At 41.8% G+C, this 18,613-nt stretch overlaps 1 protein-coding gene across 1 annotated transcript in view; it reads left to right on the forward strand.

The window, feature by feature from the left end:
- Positions 1-18,613, forward strand: part of PRMT2 (protein arginine methyltransferase 2) — a 29,546-nt gene that overhangs the window by 6,095 nt on the left and 4,838 nt on the right. Inside the window, exons 4-7 of the mRNA XM_006876127.1 lie at positions 3,365-3,526; positions 4,567-4,731; positions 10,594-10,769; positions 17,804-17,933. Of these exons, the coding sequence (XP_006876189.1) occupies positions 3,365-3,526; positions 4,567-4,731; positions 10,594-10,769; positions 17,804-17,933 (633 nt within the window). The remainder of the gene's footprint in view (positions 1-3,364; positions 3,527-4,566; positions 4,732-10,593; positions 10,770-17,803; positions 17,934-18,613) is intronic.

Raw genomic sequence — 18,613 nt, forward strand, 5'->3', positions numbered from 1 at the left:
CTTTACCCATTCAGTCTATGCCTCAATCCCTGTATCACAGAATCCTGTTATTCCAAGGTTGAGCATACATCACTATTTACCTCTGTCCCATTTAGCCCATGCAAACCTGCCTCCGGGTTCCCATATCTATCTTGTTCTTCCATCCCCCTCCCGCTTCTTGTGTATTGCCCTCCCCAACAGAATTATATGCTTTTGATATATTGATTCCTGTATCATTATGAAATGACTGTCGTCATCCCCTGAAATATTATTTGCTCTGAAATGTACTTTGCCTGTTATTAATAATTGACCTTTGCCCTGCTTGCACAAGTGTTACAAAGCTCCTTTAGTACTGTTGATAAATGTCCAAAGTGCACCCCATACTATATCAGTTCTCTTTTTATTGGCATTAGCATGGTTTGTCTTTTCCCATTCTTTTGCTTTTAACTTACATGTGTCTTTATATTTAAAATAGATTTCTTGTAGCCAGGATAATTGGATCTTGCGTTTTTATCCCATCTAGCCATTCTGTGTTTTAATTGGAATGTTTAAATCATTTACATTTAATGTGGTTGTTTGCATGGTTGAAGTTATACCATCTATTATTTTCTTCTCTTTGTCCCATCTATTCTTTGTTCCCTTTTTTCTTAACTTTCTTTCTATTTTTAGATTTTGAAAAAATGATATGGATGTGGTGTCTGACCTCCTCTGACTTCACCAGGAAGGAGGAGGAGAATCAATACCCTCAGCAGATTGCTATGTGGCTGAGGTCAGATAGGCCCTCTTTCCTCCTTTACAAATTCTGACACCAACTGTCCCTTCCAAAGCACTTTTTACTTATGTGTTAGGTTAATATTCCATTGCAGTGGCCACATAGAACTCACAGACAGTATTTGTAATTATGGGGTTTATTAGGGAAGTTAACAGGGTACAATTCAAGATCAGAATACAGTCTTTCAGGTCAGGAGTGCGTCTTCTTATCTGTGCCTGCAGGCACACCTCTCTCCGGTCATTGGCCTCTCAGCTACAGCCTTGTGTTAGCCCTACTTGGACAAGTGTTACAGAGTTGCTGTAGTGTTGTCAATAAATGCCCAAAGGGCGCTCTGTTCTCCAAGCAAGCTTTCTGCTCAAAGGCCCTCAGCTTTTTTTGTTCTATGGGCTAGGAAGCCTGCCACTCTGCTGTGTCTGTGTTCCTGGTTCTGCTGTTAACACCTCTGCTGCTTCTCCACCACTTCACAAACCACTGGTTCTCCACATAGGCATCTTAGGATCTAAATATCATGTTCCATTTGTGACGCTTCTTTCTTGATGGTCATGAGAGCCTTTGTTCCTGCTTCTGAGATGGCTCACAGTAAATCCAGTGAAATGGCTAAACTGACTAATCTCCATGTTAGATTTCCATACATGGTCCCACCCAGTTACAAAGACTATGATAGAAGAACCATATCAAGTAAATTCACTGCAATACAAGATGTTGTTGTTGTTAAGTGCCGTCAAGTTGGTTCCAACTCATAACAATCCTGTGTAGGGTTTCTGAGGAGTGGCTGGTGGGTTTGAACATCCAAACCTATGGCTCAAATTGACCTTGCAGTCCAGCGCATTATCCTACAGCACCACTCCAGGACTCAGCAATGGAATTACATTTTATAATGCAATTTTGTCTTCTTTATTGGCTTATAAGCTGCAACTCTTTGTTGGTAGTTACTTTAGAATTTAACATATACATGATTAACTTATCACAGTTTATCTTCAGGTTATTTTATAACACTTCAGTCTAGTATAGGAACCTTATAGCGGTATACTTTTTTTCCATTTCCCCCTTCCTGTTCTGTATGGTATTGTTCATGAAATGATAATACCTAGTGTAACTTCAAGCGGAGTAATGCAAATCAAGATCAGCTCAAGGCTGGAGGAGGAGGTCAGACATGCACCCATTCTCCAACCTTTTTTACCAGTTGATACCAGCCACCCTTCCATAAGATTCTACTTATTTTCTGGGTTGGGTAATTCATTATTATGGCCACACAGAACTCATTAGGAAACAGGGTACAACTGATGTTCATGGTCAGCAGGTTACAACTCTGGATATGGATCAGTAGGCCTGTGGGCAAAGTCTTCCTTTTTCAGTGCAGGACAGCTTTCTCAGCTGCTTTCAACTGTGTGGTCCTCCTCTCAGTTCTCTGAGAACAGGCCTCCTCTTGACTACCTGGTAACAGGTTCCTCTCAGTCCCCTTAGGACAAGCTCCTCTTGACTCTGCTGTGTGTCACCACCACTAACTCTGCCACTGAGCCCCTTCTGGACTGTAGCTGCTGGTTCTACCACTGGTTCCCTTCCAGTCCTGTCACTGTCTTCAATGTTTCAGCCCTTGACCGATGTTAAAGCTCTGTTAGGAGGTTTCTCCATAATTGTTTTAATCACTTTTTCTTATTTCTCATCATTCTCTGTGATATGTGAACTGCTTTTTTTTTTTAGCAGTTTTTTTTTTTCCTGGTCATTACTGTTTCTGAACCATTATTTATTACTGCAGTGCTTATGGAGGTACAAAAACTGAACAGAAAATTTCAAAGGTCAGTTCAAGAAGACAAAGTCATCTATTATAACAAAATGTGCAAAGACCTGAAGTGAGGAAACCAAAAGGGAAGAACATGCTCAGCATTTTTCAAGTTGGGGGAACTGAAGAAAAAAATTCAAGCCTAAACTTGCAGTATTGAAGGATTCTATGGGCAAAATAGTGAATGATTCAGAAAGCACCAAACAAGATGGAAGGAATACACAGAGTAACTGTACCAAGCTCAAAAGAATATGGAAGGAATACAGAGAGTCACTGCACCAAAAAGAAATGGATGATGGACAACCATTTCAAGAGGTATCATGTGATCAAGAGCCAATAATACTGAAGGAAGAAGTCCAAGGTGCATTGAAGTCATTGGCAAAGAACAAGACAATGGTGGAATACAAATTCAAGTCTTTCAACAAAGTGATGTGGCACTGGAGGCACTCACTCATGTATTCCAAGAAATTTAGAAGACAACTACCTGGCCTGCTGACTGGAAGAGATCTATATTTGTGCCCATTCCAAAGAGAGGTAACCCAACAGAATGTGGAAATCATTGGACAATATCATTGATAATCCCATGCAAGTAAAGTATTACTAAAGATAATGCAAAAACGCTACAACCTTGCTGAGTTGGAAGGATGCTGGATACTGTGTTTCACTCCTTTGTTAGGGCACTTTTACTTTTGTCTGTTGTCATGTATTTATTCTTTATATTTTTAGGTATGGGGGTGGTAGGGTTAAGCTCATTATGACTCTAATCCCCATCTTAAACCAGAACTCTGTATATTATGGTAATGGCAGTAATTCTACATGTATATTTCCTCTAGAAACTTCACTTGGAAATGTTGGCAGACCAGCCACGAACAAGTAAATACTACAATGTTATCCTGCAGAATAAAGATTCCCTGAAAGATAAAGTAATCTTGGATGTTGGCTGTGGAACTGGGATCATCAGCCTCTTCTGTGCGCATCATGCTCAGCCCAGAGCTGTGAGTAGAAATCTCTGGTCTTTTAGTCTGTTTGTGCTTGGGCAGGCCTGATGAAAAAGTTTCCTGCTGGGAAACTCATTTTTGAAACGTCTGTGCATCTGACAGTCTTTGCAGTTACCCTTGTGTGCCAGCACTGTGTTCAGGGGAATGGGCAGCGCATCGCAGCTGTAGGCAGAGCCCTGCAAGGCTGTGATATTTCTGCAACAGGGCACAAACAGTACTTGTTTATAAATGAAATGGATGGAATAGGGAAAAATAGGAAATACCAGAGTGAAGTGCATGCTCTGCTGTATTTGTGTGAAACGTTGGTTTAGTTAGATGTAGAGACGCATGTCCTATGTCTGTGCTGGGCCACAGTCTGTGGATTGACGTCATGGGATATGGTGTACCCTGTGGTCAGAATTAGAGCAGGCCAGAGCACTGCCCACCTCTTGGGACATGAAAGATTCTGACTCCTCATAAACCACACCATTTTTCCCTTAAGACTTGTCTGTTGGCGGTGCTAAGTTGTGCCGTGTGACAACCAACACAAGTGGGTGAAGGTCCTGTAATACAGGACCTTCCTGATCTAGATTCTGCTAGAACTAGAACTTGGCCCTTGGGAACCTCCACGAGGCTGTCCCCTGAGAACCTGTGTTTGGAATTGCTTGACAAAGTCACTGGGCACGGAGACTGTGGCTGTGCTGTCTGGCACCGCGTGTCTCCAGGATCAGTTGTAGATTGTTCATGGTTATGTCTGCATACATCTGGCCACCAGCCTTAGCAGCAGGCTTCCTAAAGTGAAGGAAGAATTAGAGGCATCTCCTCTATCCAGAAATGGATTCCTTCCCTGATACTGTCAAGGTGTCCAGAGTAGTCAGGTGGCTTGTCCTCCTGTCACTGTCCACCCTGTCTCTTTCCCCCACTCTGTTTTTCTATTGTTGATTTTAGTCTAGCTGTCTCAGTTAGCTCAGACCCAGAAGACGAGGTTGCTGACTATCTGTATGGAGTCAGAAGCCTTTTCAGTACACTTGAGCAAAAGCTTTCTGTCCTGACCCCAGGTGTACGCTGTGGAGGCCAGTGAGATGGCACAGCATACGGGGCAGCTCGTCCTGCAGAATGGCTTTGCTGACACCATCACAGTGTTCCAGCAGAAGGTGGAGGATGTGGTGCTTCCAGAGAAGGTGGATGTGCTGGTGTCTGAGTGGATGGGGACCTGCCTGCTGGTGAGAATGGGCAGCACTGGAGCAGTCAGTATAATGTGATGGAGGGGAGCGGTGCTTGGGTCAAGTAGTGTCATGTGATGAGGGAGTGCCTCAGTCAAGTAGTGTCATGTGACAGGGCAGAGGGAGGGACTATAATGTGGGGCTTTACTCAGGTTTCCAAACATGCTTCAGGTTTCCAAGTCAGTTCCAGGGATTTTCACATTTTATTAATTTCCATTTTTTTCTAAGGTTAGATTTGATTTTTTTGTATGAACATAGTATTCAGTGTCTTGAATTTTTAACTAACTGAAAAGATACCGTTATGAAATACTGAAATCAAAGTTAATGTAACTTTTTCACCAGTGATTTATATAAAATACATTTTTTTGGATACCTGTAAATGTTAATTATCTAGCATTAATGCACACTAGCTCCGGCAGCGTAGTGGTTACAAGTTGGGCTGCTAACCTCAAGGTCAGAAGTTCGAAACTACCAGCCATTCTGTGGGAGACAGATGAATCTTTCAGCTCCTGTAAAGAATTACAGCCTCGGAAACCCTTTGCAGGGTCACTATGAGTCAGAACCGACTCCACGGCCAATGCACACTGTTTTTTTTAATACAAGCAGAGCTTCTTGGGAATCCCCACTCCTCAGAGACCATGTCCCCTGTAGTACTGGGAAAGCCACAGTCAACACTTGGGAATCCCAGCTGTGCAGCATGACCTTTCCAAACTGTTCTTTTCTTGAGTCTTATTGTTACATGTGGATAGAAGTGGACGAGTTCCTGGTTAGGACCTGGTCAGTCAGCGTTGCTCTAGCCGCTAACTGTGCCAATTGTGTAATGAATAACAAATACCACTTTACATGACAACTATATCCTGTGGAAACCTCAGCTTTCCTTCTCTGTTCAGGTCAGACCCCAGCCATCCATGAAGCCCTTACTCTCTCATTCTGGTTCACCCAGTTCTAGGTCAGTCCAAAGCTCAGGAGTCCACATAATCTCTCCACTTCAGACTTGAATTCTGTTGATTGTACTTTTGTGGTGTTGTTTTTGTTCTTAAGTGCTGTCTGACTCATAGCGATCCTGTGTAGGGTTTCCAAGGAGTGACTGGTGAGCTTGAACCACTGACCTTATGGTTCAAACGGACCTTGCAGTCCAGTACATTAACCTACAGTACCAAACCAGGACTTCCACTTCAGACTGTTGTTGTTAAGTGCCGTTGAGTCGATTCCGACTCATAGCGATCCTGAATAGGGTTTCCAAGGAGTGAATGGTGAGCTTGAACCGCCGACCTTGCAATTCAAATAACTTTGCTTTCCAGCACATTAACCCACAGCACCACACCAGGACCACTTCAGACTAGCTGGCCCCAAATTTGGGGTTTTCTCATACTCCCTCATTGTACTACCCACAAGCTTAGGAGTCCACATGCCCCCATCCACTTCCGATCAGCCAGCCCCTACTACTCTTTTAGGTCTTATATTTCACTGGAATGACTCACAGTGCTCACAGGAAATACCATGCCTGTAATAAGAGCTTTAATGTAACAAAAAGAGTTGCCTATGGCAAGGTCCAAGAGAGGTCCCAGTGTGGGACTTTTATGTCCCAACGAAACACATTTCCCTCCCAAGAGCAGATATTCCCTCTTAACCAACCAGGAAGCTTCATCTGAGCCTTAGGGCTCAGAACTTTTATTGCCTTCACCACATGGCCATGATAAATTACATCAGGTCTCATGAGGCTTAGTCAGCATCAGGAACTGAGGTCGTCCCTCTTGGACTGGTCAACCGTAGGTTTAGTCTGGCTCATAGTAATCAAAGCTGAAGGCCAACTTGCTTTCTGCACCTTATAGTCCCCTTGACGTGGGCATTCAACTTACACTGTGTAAGTATCTCATGTTTATAACTCTTAGATAAGGCAGCTCAGATAAGAGTGAGTGCAGGTAGGAACGCAGATGGCTCTGGTGCCTTGGAAGATGCTGTCAGCCAGCCCTTTTTTTTGGATGCTTATTAGGAGCTCTGGTAGCGTAGTGGTTACGAATCGGGCTGCGAACCTTAAGGTCAGCAGTTCGAAACTACCAGCCGCTCCGCGGGAGAAAGATGAGGCTTTCTACTCCCGTAAAGATTTACACCCTTGGAAACCCTGTACAGGGTCACTATGGGTCGGAATCGACTCGACGGCACTTCACAATCACAATCAAATAAAAAATTCTGGGTTTAGCATTCTGGGTCATGAGATTTTGTTTTGTTTTGTTTTTGGGTTTTTATTGTGAATTGAGTAAAAGTTTACAGGGCAGATCATCAGTTTTACATTAAAAAAAATCATACACCTTGTTTCATTACAATGATTATAATCCCCTCCATGTACCATCAGTTAACAGTATTTCTCTCTAGTCGCTTTTTCTTAAAATACTCAGGCATATATAATAATTTAAACCACCAAAGGGCACATTCTGCAAGTCTGCTTCCTGGTCACCAGTTCTTAGTCCCTCTCTTCCCATGAATCTTCAGTCCTTTGCTGTTCCCTCTCTCCATGTCCCCATCTCTGCCTCCATCTCTGGTGTCTCTGTCTGGATAAAGTCTCGCATTCCACTTGTGCTCTTCTCCCTAGTGTCCTCTGTTTCTGGACTGTAAGGTTAACTACACCCCCGTTTTGGTTACAAACTTCTACCTGTACAGTTGTGACAGTTGCAGTTAGTCATAACAGTTACTCACTGTTGAATCATAAGTTTTAGCCCCATCTCTTTTCACCAGACCCATCTAGACAAGATGAAAACTATTCAGTGGGGACCCCTCCCTCACTCTTAAACTAAACTTCCCCTTGAAAATTTGTAAGCCAGTCACTTTATGCCTTTATTGCCCCCTCATTTTAGGTAGCCAATGTCTAAGTTGCCCAACCCTATCTACCCTGTGTACAGAGGGGATAGCATTGATACTTGATGTGAAGACTCCTTCCTTCTCTGTTGGTATTTAGAGTTACTGCCTCCATGAGTATAGGTCAAGTTCATCAAATTGTAGCAATTTTCCCTCATTTCCTTTATCAAAAATCTTTTTTGTTTGTTTATTTTTGTTTTTATCTTCCTCTACTTAAGTTCTGATTATCAAACCATCGAGGCTAGGTCAAATGGATACTATCTGCAAGTTTGGGTGTTCTTGTGCGTCTCCCCGCACTTCATATCAGCTGGATGCTTCACTCTCAGCTCTAGCCCTCTGTGGCTAAGTCCTTGTCCATGGGCTCAGGTGTCCCCAGGTCTCACCACACTTTGGACCAACCAGCTCTTCCTCTTCTCTCTCTCATCTCCAGGTCAATGGGAGTTTATGGAACATGGTTGAACTTGGCCCATTTCTTGGGACATGACATTTTAATAGTGAACCATCCCAATCTGAAATTTAGTCTTCACTGTAAAAACCCAGAACATTATAAATAATAACTGGGTGAGGTTGAGCAGAATATGACAGATGCTTCCAGAAAGAGAACCCATTTAAGCGCTAAGAAATCGCTATTGAATGCTACCTTAGTTTGTTTGGATTGTAAAGCTGGAGGGAAGTGATGGCAAAGGATGTTGGGGCTTTATCCCTGCTGAAATTACATTATCAGAAAATAAAAGTGTGAGCAGGCTCACACCTAAAATGCAGTTGGTTTAATAACCTCTAGGTTCTCATGGAATCCTGGTGTGGCATTGTGGGCTAATGCACTAGACTGCAAGGTCGGTTTGAACTGTGAGGTCAGTGGTTCAAGTTCATCAGCCACTCCTTGGAAACCCTATACAGGGTCGCTATGGGTCGGAACCTACTCGACAGCACTTAACAACAACAGCAACAACAAGGTTTCTCATGACTCCTGGTGTGTCGCTGTAGGATCAACCCTGGACTGTGAACCACAAGTTCAATAGTTCAAACCTATCAGCTTCTCCTTGGAAAACCTTACACAGGGTTGCTGTGGTGGTGGTGGTGTGCCGTGGAGTCGGTTCTGACTCAGCGAGTTTCTGTGGCTGTGAATCATTACAGGAGCAGAAAGCCTCGACTTCTCCTGCAGAGCAGCTGGTAGTTTTGAACTGCAGACCTTGAGATAAGCAGTTCAGCTGAGTTGGAAGCAACTCAACAACAACAGCTTTCATGAGAACATTAACAGGGAGAGAGCCACACCATCTGTCTTAGTCTTCTAGTGCTGTTGTAATAGAAATACCACAATTAGCAGGCTTTAAATAACAGGAATTCATTTTCTTAGAGTTAAGGAGGTTAGGCGTCAAACGCTTCAGTGCACTGGCTCAAGGTGAAGGCTCATTCTGTCTCCTCGGGGAGAATCCTATCTCAGCTTCACCATCATGTTTCTTGGTGTTTTCTGTGTAGCATCTATGTGTTTAATTGTTCCTATGCCTAATCTGCTCTTTTTATACTTTAAAATCCGGTTAAATTTAGCACATACTGAATGGCCCCATTAGCATAACAAAGAAAACCCTGTTCCCAAATGAGATTACAGCCGCAGGTATGTTGTTAAGTGCTCTTGAGTCAGCTCCTACCCCTAGGTTGAGTCACAGCAATCCTGTGTAGGGTTTCCAAGGAGAGGCTGGTAAACTTGAATTACTGACCTTGCTGTTCAAACAAACTTTGTAGTCCAGCGCATTAGCCCACAGCACCACACCAGGACTCCATTCACAGGTATAGGGATTAGGATTTGCAACACAGATTTTGGGAGTGCATAATTAAATCGAAAACACCATCATCTACCAAGGAGGCTTTAGCCTTTGCTGTGAACACCATTGTCCTTTCAGTAGTGTTTCTGGGGTCCTGGGCTTTGGGGACAGGACTGTGCCTGAGCATGCAGGGTGCGACATTTAGTGGAGCATGGTTGGGTGGAAGGGCGAGTGGACCATGAAGTAGGGAGTGCCAGCCATCCCAGGTTCACAGAGCAGCTAGCTGTATTGTGTTTCTGAACTGGTGAGACCACAGAGTCAGATTCATCTGGAGCTGGGAATGTTGCAGGGGAGCAGGACCGAGGATGTGAGGGCACTAAGGGAGCACACTGGTGGGCATGGTTGTCCTGGCAGATGAGTGTGAGGACAAGGTAGGGGATGGTACCATAGTAGAGACCACCCTGTGTTTGTGTCCTGTGGCTGTTGTAACAAAATGCCACAGACTGAGTGGTTTATAAGAATAGAAGCTTACTCTTTCATACTTCTGGAGGCTGCAAGTCCAAGATCAAGGTGTTGGACCCAATGACCATGATTCTACATACAAATGTTCTTACATTTGCATTTAAAACTAGGGGATGGGATAATGTACAGATGAATGTAAAGTTGATGGTAATCCTCTAAAATTTCATTATTTCTTGCAGACAGGCTGACTGGATGAGTGGATGTGGGGGTGGGGAGGGGGTGGGTCCTCACTCCTTTTCCTGTGGCTTTTTAGACCCCTTCTAACCAAATACCACGGAGCATCCCTGTTCCTTCTGGTCTGACAGCTCATAGTGTTAAGGAGAAAATTTCAGTCAATTTAAAAGGTGTAAAATTTTGAGAGTACCTAAACCAAAATGTTCCATTTATTAGTTAAATCCCTGTAACAGCTAAAACACATGGGCTCTTTCAAAGTACAGTAGTGACCGGCTCCTAAGTGGCTGAGGTGGGGGGCATGCAGATTTCCCCTGACCATTAGGGTAGTCCAGTTTTGATTCTGATGGCATTAATGTGTGGGTGTAAAATAGATTCTTTACATACAGTAGTGCTTTATTGTGTGGTTCTGGCCAGCACTCACCTGACTGAAGTGCTTTTGCACTGAAACTTGTGAGAGCCTTCAGCCTTCAGACAGAACTGAGCAAAGAAAGTTCTCATGCAGACTCACAGCCTCAGCTGTGGAATTTTCTGTGTCTCCTCCCTCCTCATTCAGTTTGAGTTCATGATCGAGTCCATCCTGTATGCTCGGGACACGTGGCTGAAGGAGGACGGGGTCATCTGGCCGACCACAGCTGCGCTGCACCTCGTGCCCTGCAGTGCTGACAGGGACTACCACAGCAAGGTCCTCTTCTGGGACAATGCCTACGAGTTCAACCTGAGCGCACTGAAGTAAGTCCCATGAGTGAGTCAGGAACAAATGGCATTTCACAGCTTTCTAGAACATTCCTGGGCCAGCAGGACTTGGTGTCTAGGCCTGTCCTGCAGGTGAGTGGGTTCTAAATCCCTGACTACTAAAAGGAAGATGTAAGTGCTGTGCAGGTAGGGTCTGTGGGGGTGGGTCTGGCTGTTGTGCCCTTTTCTCACAGGTAGTCAGTCTTGTTTTCCTCTGTGGAAAATATCGTTTTCCGTTTAGGAAAATAGTTCCTTGTGCACTTAGTAACCCAGAATGACTAGAGTTTTGCTGAGATTTTCCTGCTCTGCCCGTATTCTCTTCTTTTGCCTCTTGCTCTTCTCCTGATGGGTGAGAGATTATTATTTCTGAGGGAGTCCAGGGATCCCCACGCTCTTACCATCCCTTTTTAATCCAGAAAGATACGGTGAGGGGTGAGAAAGTTGGGAAGCAACTGTGAAGATAGCAGACATCTCTGACAGAATAGCTATACTTCATTGTAGAGGCTAATCCATGTGTTTCAGAAGTTTTCACATTCGTCTTTAATGCCTTTGCTCTACTAACAGACATGATGGGAGTTGAAATGTCTTTTAGAATATAGGTAGAATGTTTGTTGTCTCTAAAAACAGTTGTGATTGGAGCACTGGTATGGCGCTGTGGGTTAATGCATTGAACTGCAAAGTTGGTTTGAACCACAAGGTCAGAGGTTCACGCTCACCAGCTGCTCCTCGGAAACCCTACGCAGGGTTGCAGTGGGTCGGAACTGACTTGACAGCACTTAACAACAAAAATTGTGAGGATGGTACAGAACCAGGATGCTTCGTTGTGTTGTGTATGATGTTGCTTGCTATGAGTTGGAGTTGACTTCACAGCATCTAACAATAACAAAGTTCTCAGATATATTATGAAAAATAGGTTGTATTTATGAACTAGGCCTTTAGAAAATGTGTGGGTCATTAAACAACACAAATATGTGCTCCCACTAAGGGCTGTACAGTTTTAATGAGAATAAGAATGTCATTCCTGGCATTTTACAAAACAATGCTCAAAGATAGTTGATTTTCTGGTTTTTAGCATGTGGACACCTTTTATAGAGTTGTGCTTCAGATTTTTACTAATGAAAAGACTTCCTGATAAAGGCCTTCATATTCCACATGTTGTCCTTCTGAGATAGTCATGGAAATTGGGTAGGACAAGCCCACCATCAGCCTGGGAATCAGGGAAGTGCCCCACTTTCCAGAAAGAAGAAAAACTCTCAGTTAACACTGTGAGGCACGTGTGGTCTCTTGATGGAGTTAGTGGCAAGGTTGAATCTCTGGCCTTTAATGGTTTCAGTGAAAAAGAAAAGAGAAAACAGTAATACAACAAGATGAAATTATCCCCCATTACTTGTTGCAATCTTAACTAAAAGTGAATAGAGGGCAAAGTACCCTACAACGTGATTCTGTCATTCATCTGGAAACAAAAATATAAGTGAGCATGGCTGAGAAATTTCTGGAAATAAGAATAACGAGGAGGTACTTATACAACCGGGCTAATGCGTCAGACTGCAGAGTCGTTTGAACTGCAAGGTTGGCAGTTCAAGCTTACCAGCCACTCCGTGGAAACCCTATACAGGGTCGCTATGGGTCAGAATCGACTCAATAGCACTTAACAACAACAACTTATACAACTAGGTATTAAAATCTCTTGTAAAAACTACAGTCATTAAAACACTGTTACTCTGACAAGATGGACAGATGGGTCGAACACGATTAAAGGCACAGAATAAAGAGAATTTGTTAGTTGATGAAAAGGTGGTATTACACGACAGGAGGGAGTAAGGGATGAACCAGCAAATTATCCAGAAGAGTTAATTAACTCTTTGGAAAAATTATTTTCTACATGGATTTAAGAGTTTGTGTTAAAGCAGCAACTACAACAGCAACTGTAAAAATACATGGACACCTCTGTACCAGATCTTAGGTTGAGAGGAAATCTGAAGCAGAAGAAAAACAGGACTTCATAAAAACGGTGTGAAATCAGCAGAAATTAATTTTTAAAAATTAATTTTTAAATTAATTTAAAAATTATAAAATTATGGGTTGATTATTGGATAAATATAATATTATGGATTTATTTGTGACTTGCCTGTTCCTGTCACATGCTTGTAGCTTCATTTGTATATTTATCTTTTTCTAATTGATTTCTAAGATGTGTTGTCATCAAGTAGCACTCTTAAATTAGAGATTAATTTTTAAACTACCAGAGGTTCAAGCTGGATTCAGATGAGGATATGAAACAAGGGATATCATTGCTGACATCTGTTGAATTTTTGCTGAAAATAGAGAATACCAGAAAGATGTTTACCTGTGCTTTAGAAAGGCTTTCAACTGTGTGAATCATAACAAGCTACAGGTAACATTATGAAGAATAGGCATTCTAGAACACTAATTGTGCTCACGAAGAACCTGTATATAGACCAAAAGATAGTCATTCAAACAGAATAAGGAAACACTGAATGGTTTAAAATCAGGAAATATATGTGCCAAGGTTGCATCCTCTCACCATGCTTATTCAGTATGCATGCTGAGCAAATAATTAGAAAAACTGGATTACATGAAGAAGAAGGTAGCATCAGGATTGGAGGAGGACTATTAATAACCTGTGATATGCAGATGATACAACCTTGCTTTCTGAAAGTTAAGAGGACTTAAAATACTTACTGATGAAGATCATAGACCACAGCCTTCAGTATGGGTTATACCTTAATGCAAAGAAAACAAAATCCTCACCTCTGTATCATATAGCATCATGTTATATGGAGAAAAGATTGAAGTTATCTGAGACTCATTTTGCTTGGATTTACTATCAGTACAGGAAACAGGAGTCAAGAAATCAAATGACAGATTGCATTAGGCAAATCTACTGCACAGGACCTCTTTAAAGTGTTCAAGAACAAAGGTGTCAGTTTGAGGACTAAGGTATGCCTGACCCAAGCTATGGTATCTTCAGTAGTAGCCTCATATGCATGTGAAAGTTGGACAGTGAATAAGGAAGACTATAGAAGAATTGATACATTTGAGCTGTGGTGTTGGAGAAGAATGTTAAAAGTACCATTGACTGCCAGAAGAACAAACAAATCTGTATTGGAAGACATACAGCCAAAATGTTCCTTAGAAGCCAGGGTAGGGACACTTTCCCCTGAAGAAGAACAGCATGCATGCTTGGTAAAGTGGAGGGTTAGCAAAAAATAGGAAGAATCCCAGCAAGATGGATTGGCACAGTGGCAGCAGCAATTGGCTCAAGCGTAACAATGATCATGAAGAAGTTGCAGGACCTGGCAGTGTTTCCTTCTGTGGTGCATAGGGTCGCTATATGTCAAAAGAGACTTGACGGCACCTAACGACAACAATAAATGTGGATAAATAAATGAGTAAATATATCAAAATATGTATTGAATAAAGTTATTTGTGAACTTAACCAGACCATGACTTTGACTGTCATGACAAATTTTATGTAATAATCATCCATTTTGTGGTCTGATAAAAGCAGCCAATCAGTTGAAAAGGGATTTTCTTGGGGTGCGGCTGAAACCAATGAGTATGGATGTTCTGGAAAAGCTCACCCTGTCTCCATCCTTCATTAGACTTGTCGTCATCTGACCTCTGTGCTGTCTGACATGTCAGTTTTGGATTTGTCAGTCTCTGCTACCACATGAGTCAGGAGAAACTTCTGGTCTTATGTCTGATCCATGGATTTGAGACTTGCCAGCCTCCACAACTATGAGAGCCATTTCCTTCAAAGAAATCTCTCTTTTTAATATATTTGTATAGCAAACAAACGTACTTGCACACTGCCTTTAGTAAACTGCTACAGTCCGCTTAAGAAACTTTGTTGCTATTGTTGTCAGTTGCTGCTGAATTGGCTCTAATTCATGGTGACCCTACGTACAACACAAGAAAACATTGCCTGGGCACAGCCCATCATTGGTCTGCTCAAGCCCATTGTTGTGGCCACTCAGTATTTTGAATGCCTTCCAATCTTGGGACTCATCTTCCAGCACTGTATCAGTGTTCTGTTGTGATCCATAGGGTTTTTATTGATTAATTTTCAGAAGTACATAGCCAAGTCCTTTCTCCCTAGGTCTGTCTTAGTCTGGAAGTTCCACTGAAACCTATTCAACATATGGACTGTTTTCGGCTGGGTTCTCCAGAGAAGCAAAACCAGTGAAATGAATATATAAAATATATAAATAAAGAGATTTATTTCAAGGAAATGGCTCATGAAGTTGTGGAGGCTGGCAAGTGGCAAATCCGTGAGTCATGTATCCGGTTGGAGGCTTTTCTTGACTTACGTGGCTGCAGCAGCTGACAAATCCCTGATTAGCAGTTGAGACGGCAGGCTGCTAGCTCACACCCCAACAACTGGAGGTCAGATGATGACAAGTTGAAAATGCAGGGTGGAGACAGTGTGCTTTGCCAGAACATCCATATATGAATATTTTAGATGTATAGAACTTTCCCTTTCAACTGATGACTGTTCACATCAGATCACAGAATGGAGGATCACGCATAATGCCTGCCAAACCATGCAGTCATGGCATAACTAAATTGACACACATTCTTAACCATCATGAAATGCTAAAGATTTTTCAAGATTAAGAAAAATACAGGTTGTGTGGGATTTTAAGTTTTTTCTTTATACTTTATTTAAATTTCTTATAAATCTGTTACAAATCATTAGACTAGCTATCATTCCACCATAAATACACACAAGAGGATTTCAAAAAGTTTGTGGAAGAATTCCAGTATCTTTTCATTTGAATTTTCCACAGCTTTTTGAAGTGCCCTTGTATAAAGAAGTCTTTATTAAAATATTTACTTTTATATGCTATTTCTGAAGTTGATGGCTGGCCCAGTTTGTGGAATATGGTTGGTATTTCTGTCACGCTCACAGTGGGAGTGAATTAGGAGAGCCTATGGGCAGTGGTGTAGAAGGCTGTAGGGATTTTCTGTAGTTCAAGTGAATGACTTTAGTCCTTTACATTTTTACTTTTCTTCTTTTTTCTTTCAGAGTCGCTATGAGTCAGAACTGACTTGATTCGTTACATTTATTCTTGAGTAACCTAGGACAGGAATATCCTTGTTATTTGCTGTGTAGTGTAAGATTCACTAAAGGTAGTTTGAAGTAAAGTACAAGATGTCAAAAACTCTTACTACAAAACCATAGAAATCTTTATTAAACAAAAATATGCAAATGTGAAGTTGTTAATTCTTGCCTTGTCCTCCTCCTAGATATAGTACACTTCTGAAGGTTGTGTTTCCATCTCCCTAATCCTTTTCCAAAGAATTCTCCACTCTTTGATTTACATCATGTCAAAATGACAGTTTGGGTATCCTCGTAGGACTCAAATTAAATTCCTTTCAAATGTTTGTTCTTTGAGTTTGGGGAACAAAAAAAAAGTATGGAGGAGCAAGATCAAGGCTGTGAAGAGTTTATGGGGTAAGGTTTCCCAGTGAGATTCTGACAAGACAGCCTTTGCCACCCTCCGAGGTGCATTGCCACGATGGAAAAAAATTTCTTGGTGCAGATTCCCTGGCCTTTTTCACACTAGTGCAGTTTTCAGTGTTGTTTTTTTTTTCTTTCTTAAAAAGCTTCATCCTATTAAGACCCCTAATCTATCAAAATTACCTCTATGGAATCTCAAAAAACAGTTACATTACCTTCTAAGATGACCTACCTGCCTTGAATTTACCTGGCCCAGTAAGTCCCCTCAGAAACTGTTGTTTTAATCGAACCTTTTTTTAAGACCCCCAAATGTTCTGTGGGAGTCCTGATGTGGCGCTATGGGTTAATGTGCCAGACTGCAAAGCCATTTGAGTTGTAAGGTCAGTGGTTCAAGCTCACCAGCTGCTCCTCGGAAACCCTGTACAGGGTCGCTATGGGTTGGAATCGACTCCATGGCACTTAACAACAACAACAACAACAACAGTGTTCCGTGGTAGAAAGGTGAGGCTTTCTGCTCCCATAAAGATTTACAGCCTTGGAAACCCTGTACAGGGTCGCTATGAGTCAGAAACTAATTCCACGGCACATAACCACCACCACCACCAATGAGACTAAAGGAGTCCTGGTGTGGCGCTCTGGGTTGATGTGCTGGACTGCAAAGTCACTTTGAACTGCCAGGTCAGCAGTTCAAGTTCACCAGCTGCTTCTCGGAAACCCTTATACAGGGTTGCTATGGGTTGGAACCAACTTGATGGCACTTAACAACAACAACAATGAGACTAAAACAAGGTTATTACTGAGAATTTGTCTGCAGCCAACCACATGTTTAAAGATGTTTTGTATGGAATGAACCTGTGCTTGTATGAAGTGAAACTCTAGTAGCAATACTGTTTGATTTACCCTCTTAGATTCTAAAATTAAGGTGGGTTTCTTTCCCCTCTCTCCTGGCTTATAAATAAGTTATAAATATAACTAATATATATATTTTTGTGATTGTGAAGTGCCGTTGAGTCGATTCCGACCCATAGCAACCCTGTACAGGGTTTCCAAGGGTGTAAATCTTTACGGGAGTAGAAAGCCTCATCTTTCTCCCGCAGAGCGGCTGGTAGTTTCGAACTGCTGACCTTAAGGTTCGCAGCCCGATTCGTAACCACTATGCTACCAGAGCTCCAACTATATATATATTAGTTATAAAGTCCAAAGCTTTTATTTACCCACTTGGCATCAAATATAAAATATTTTCTTCTTGCTACTGAAAGCATAGTTGTGAGTTCTATCTATCTTATCCTTTTCATTTAGTATCCTGGCTTATATATTTGACTGCTGGTTTCCTTGTGTTTAGATCCCTGAAGGGAAGTAGCCTGACTCTAGAGGCTGCATGATGCCCCTGGACTCTGTCAGGGAATGAATAGAGAGAGCTGGCCCTCACTGTCGCACTCACTGAAGTGATTTAGAATTCCTGCTACCACAGTGGTTGTACATGGGTGTTCCAAACCAACGATGTTTGTAATGACTTTGACGATGACTTTGATCTTTTTCTCAGATCTTTAGCAATTAAGGAATTTTTTTCAAAGCCCAAGTATAATCACCTTTTGAATCCAGAAGACTGCCTCTCTGAACCATGTACTATATTACAGTTGGACATGAGAACTGTACAAATCTCTGATCTAGAGGTGAGATTTCATTCTTAATGCAATCAATACTTATAAAACCCTAGAATGAACAGTGTTGGTACATGTAAACCCTCAGCAAGTAAATGTTGAGGGAGGAGGTGCATATGAGAAACATTATTATATAAGTAGTGAATAGCATGCATTTTTTACTATGGATTTTTCCTACCATGTTTTTGCGTGTGTTTTCTCTTCTGGTGTTAGGATCCCTGGTGGTACAGTGGCTTAAGCATTGGGCTGCTAACCACAAGGTCAGTGGTTCAAACCCACCAGTCACTTTGCTCCCATAAAGATAAGTCTCAGAAACCCTATGGAGCAGTTGTACTCTGTCCTATGGAGTTACTTGAGTCGGAATCAACTTGATGGCGGTGGATTTGATTTTGGGTTTTGTTCTGGTTTTGATATATTTTACATTATTTTTTTCAAGTTAATTTCCTTAGCATCATCAGTTATTTTTTGAATTGTCTGTTTAATATTTTGATAAATCTTCAGTTTTTCCCTGGAGTTTGAGTTGATGTCTATTTTTAAGTCTTTTTAGCTACCAAATTCTTGAACAAAAACTTTTCTTTTACTTACTCTTTTTTTTTTTTTTTTTTTTTACGATGGCACTCTTATGAATTCTTTTGCTGTGACTGGAGTTCAGACGTGTCCTCTCCTTAGGGCTTAGTCCCTAGATTGGACAT

Source organism: Chrysochloris asiatica, unplaced genomic scaffold (assembly GCF_000296735.1).
Source record: "Chrysochloris asiatica unplaced genomic scaffold, ChrAsi1.0 scaffold00354, whole genome shotgun sequence".
NCBI lineage: Eukaryota > Metazoa > Chordata > Mammalia > Afrosoricida > Chrysochloridae > Chrysochloris > Chrysochloris asiatica.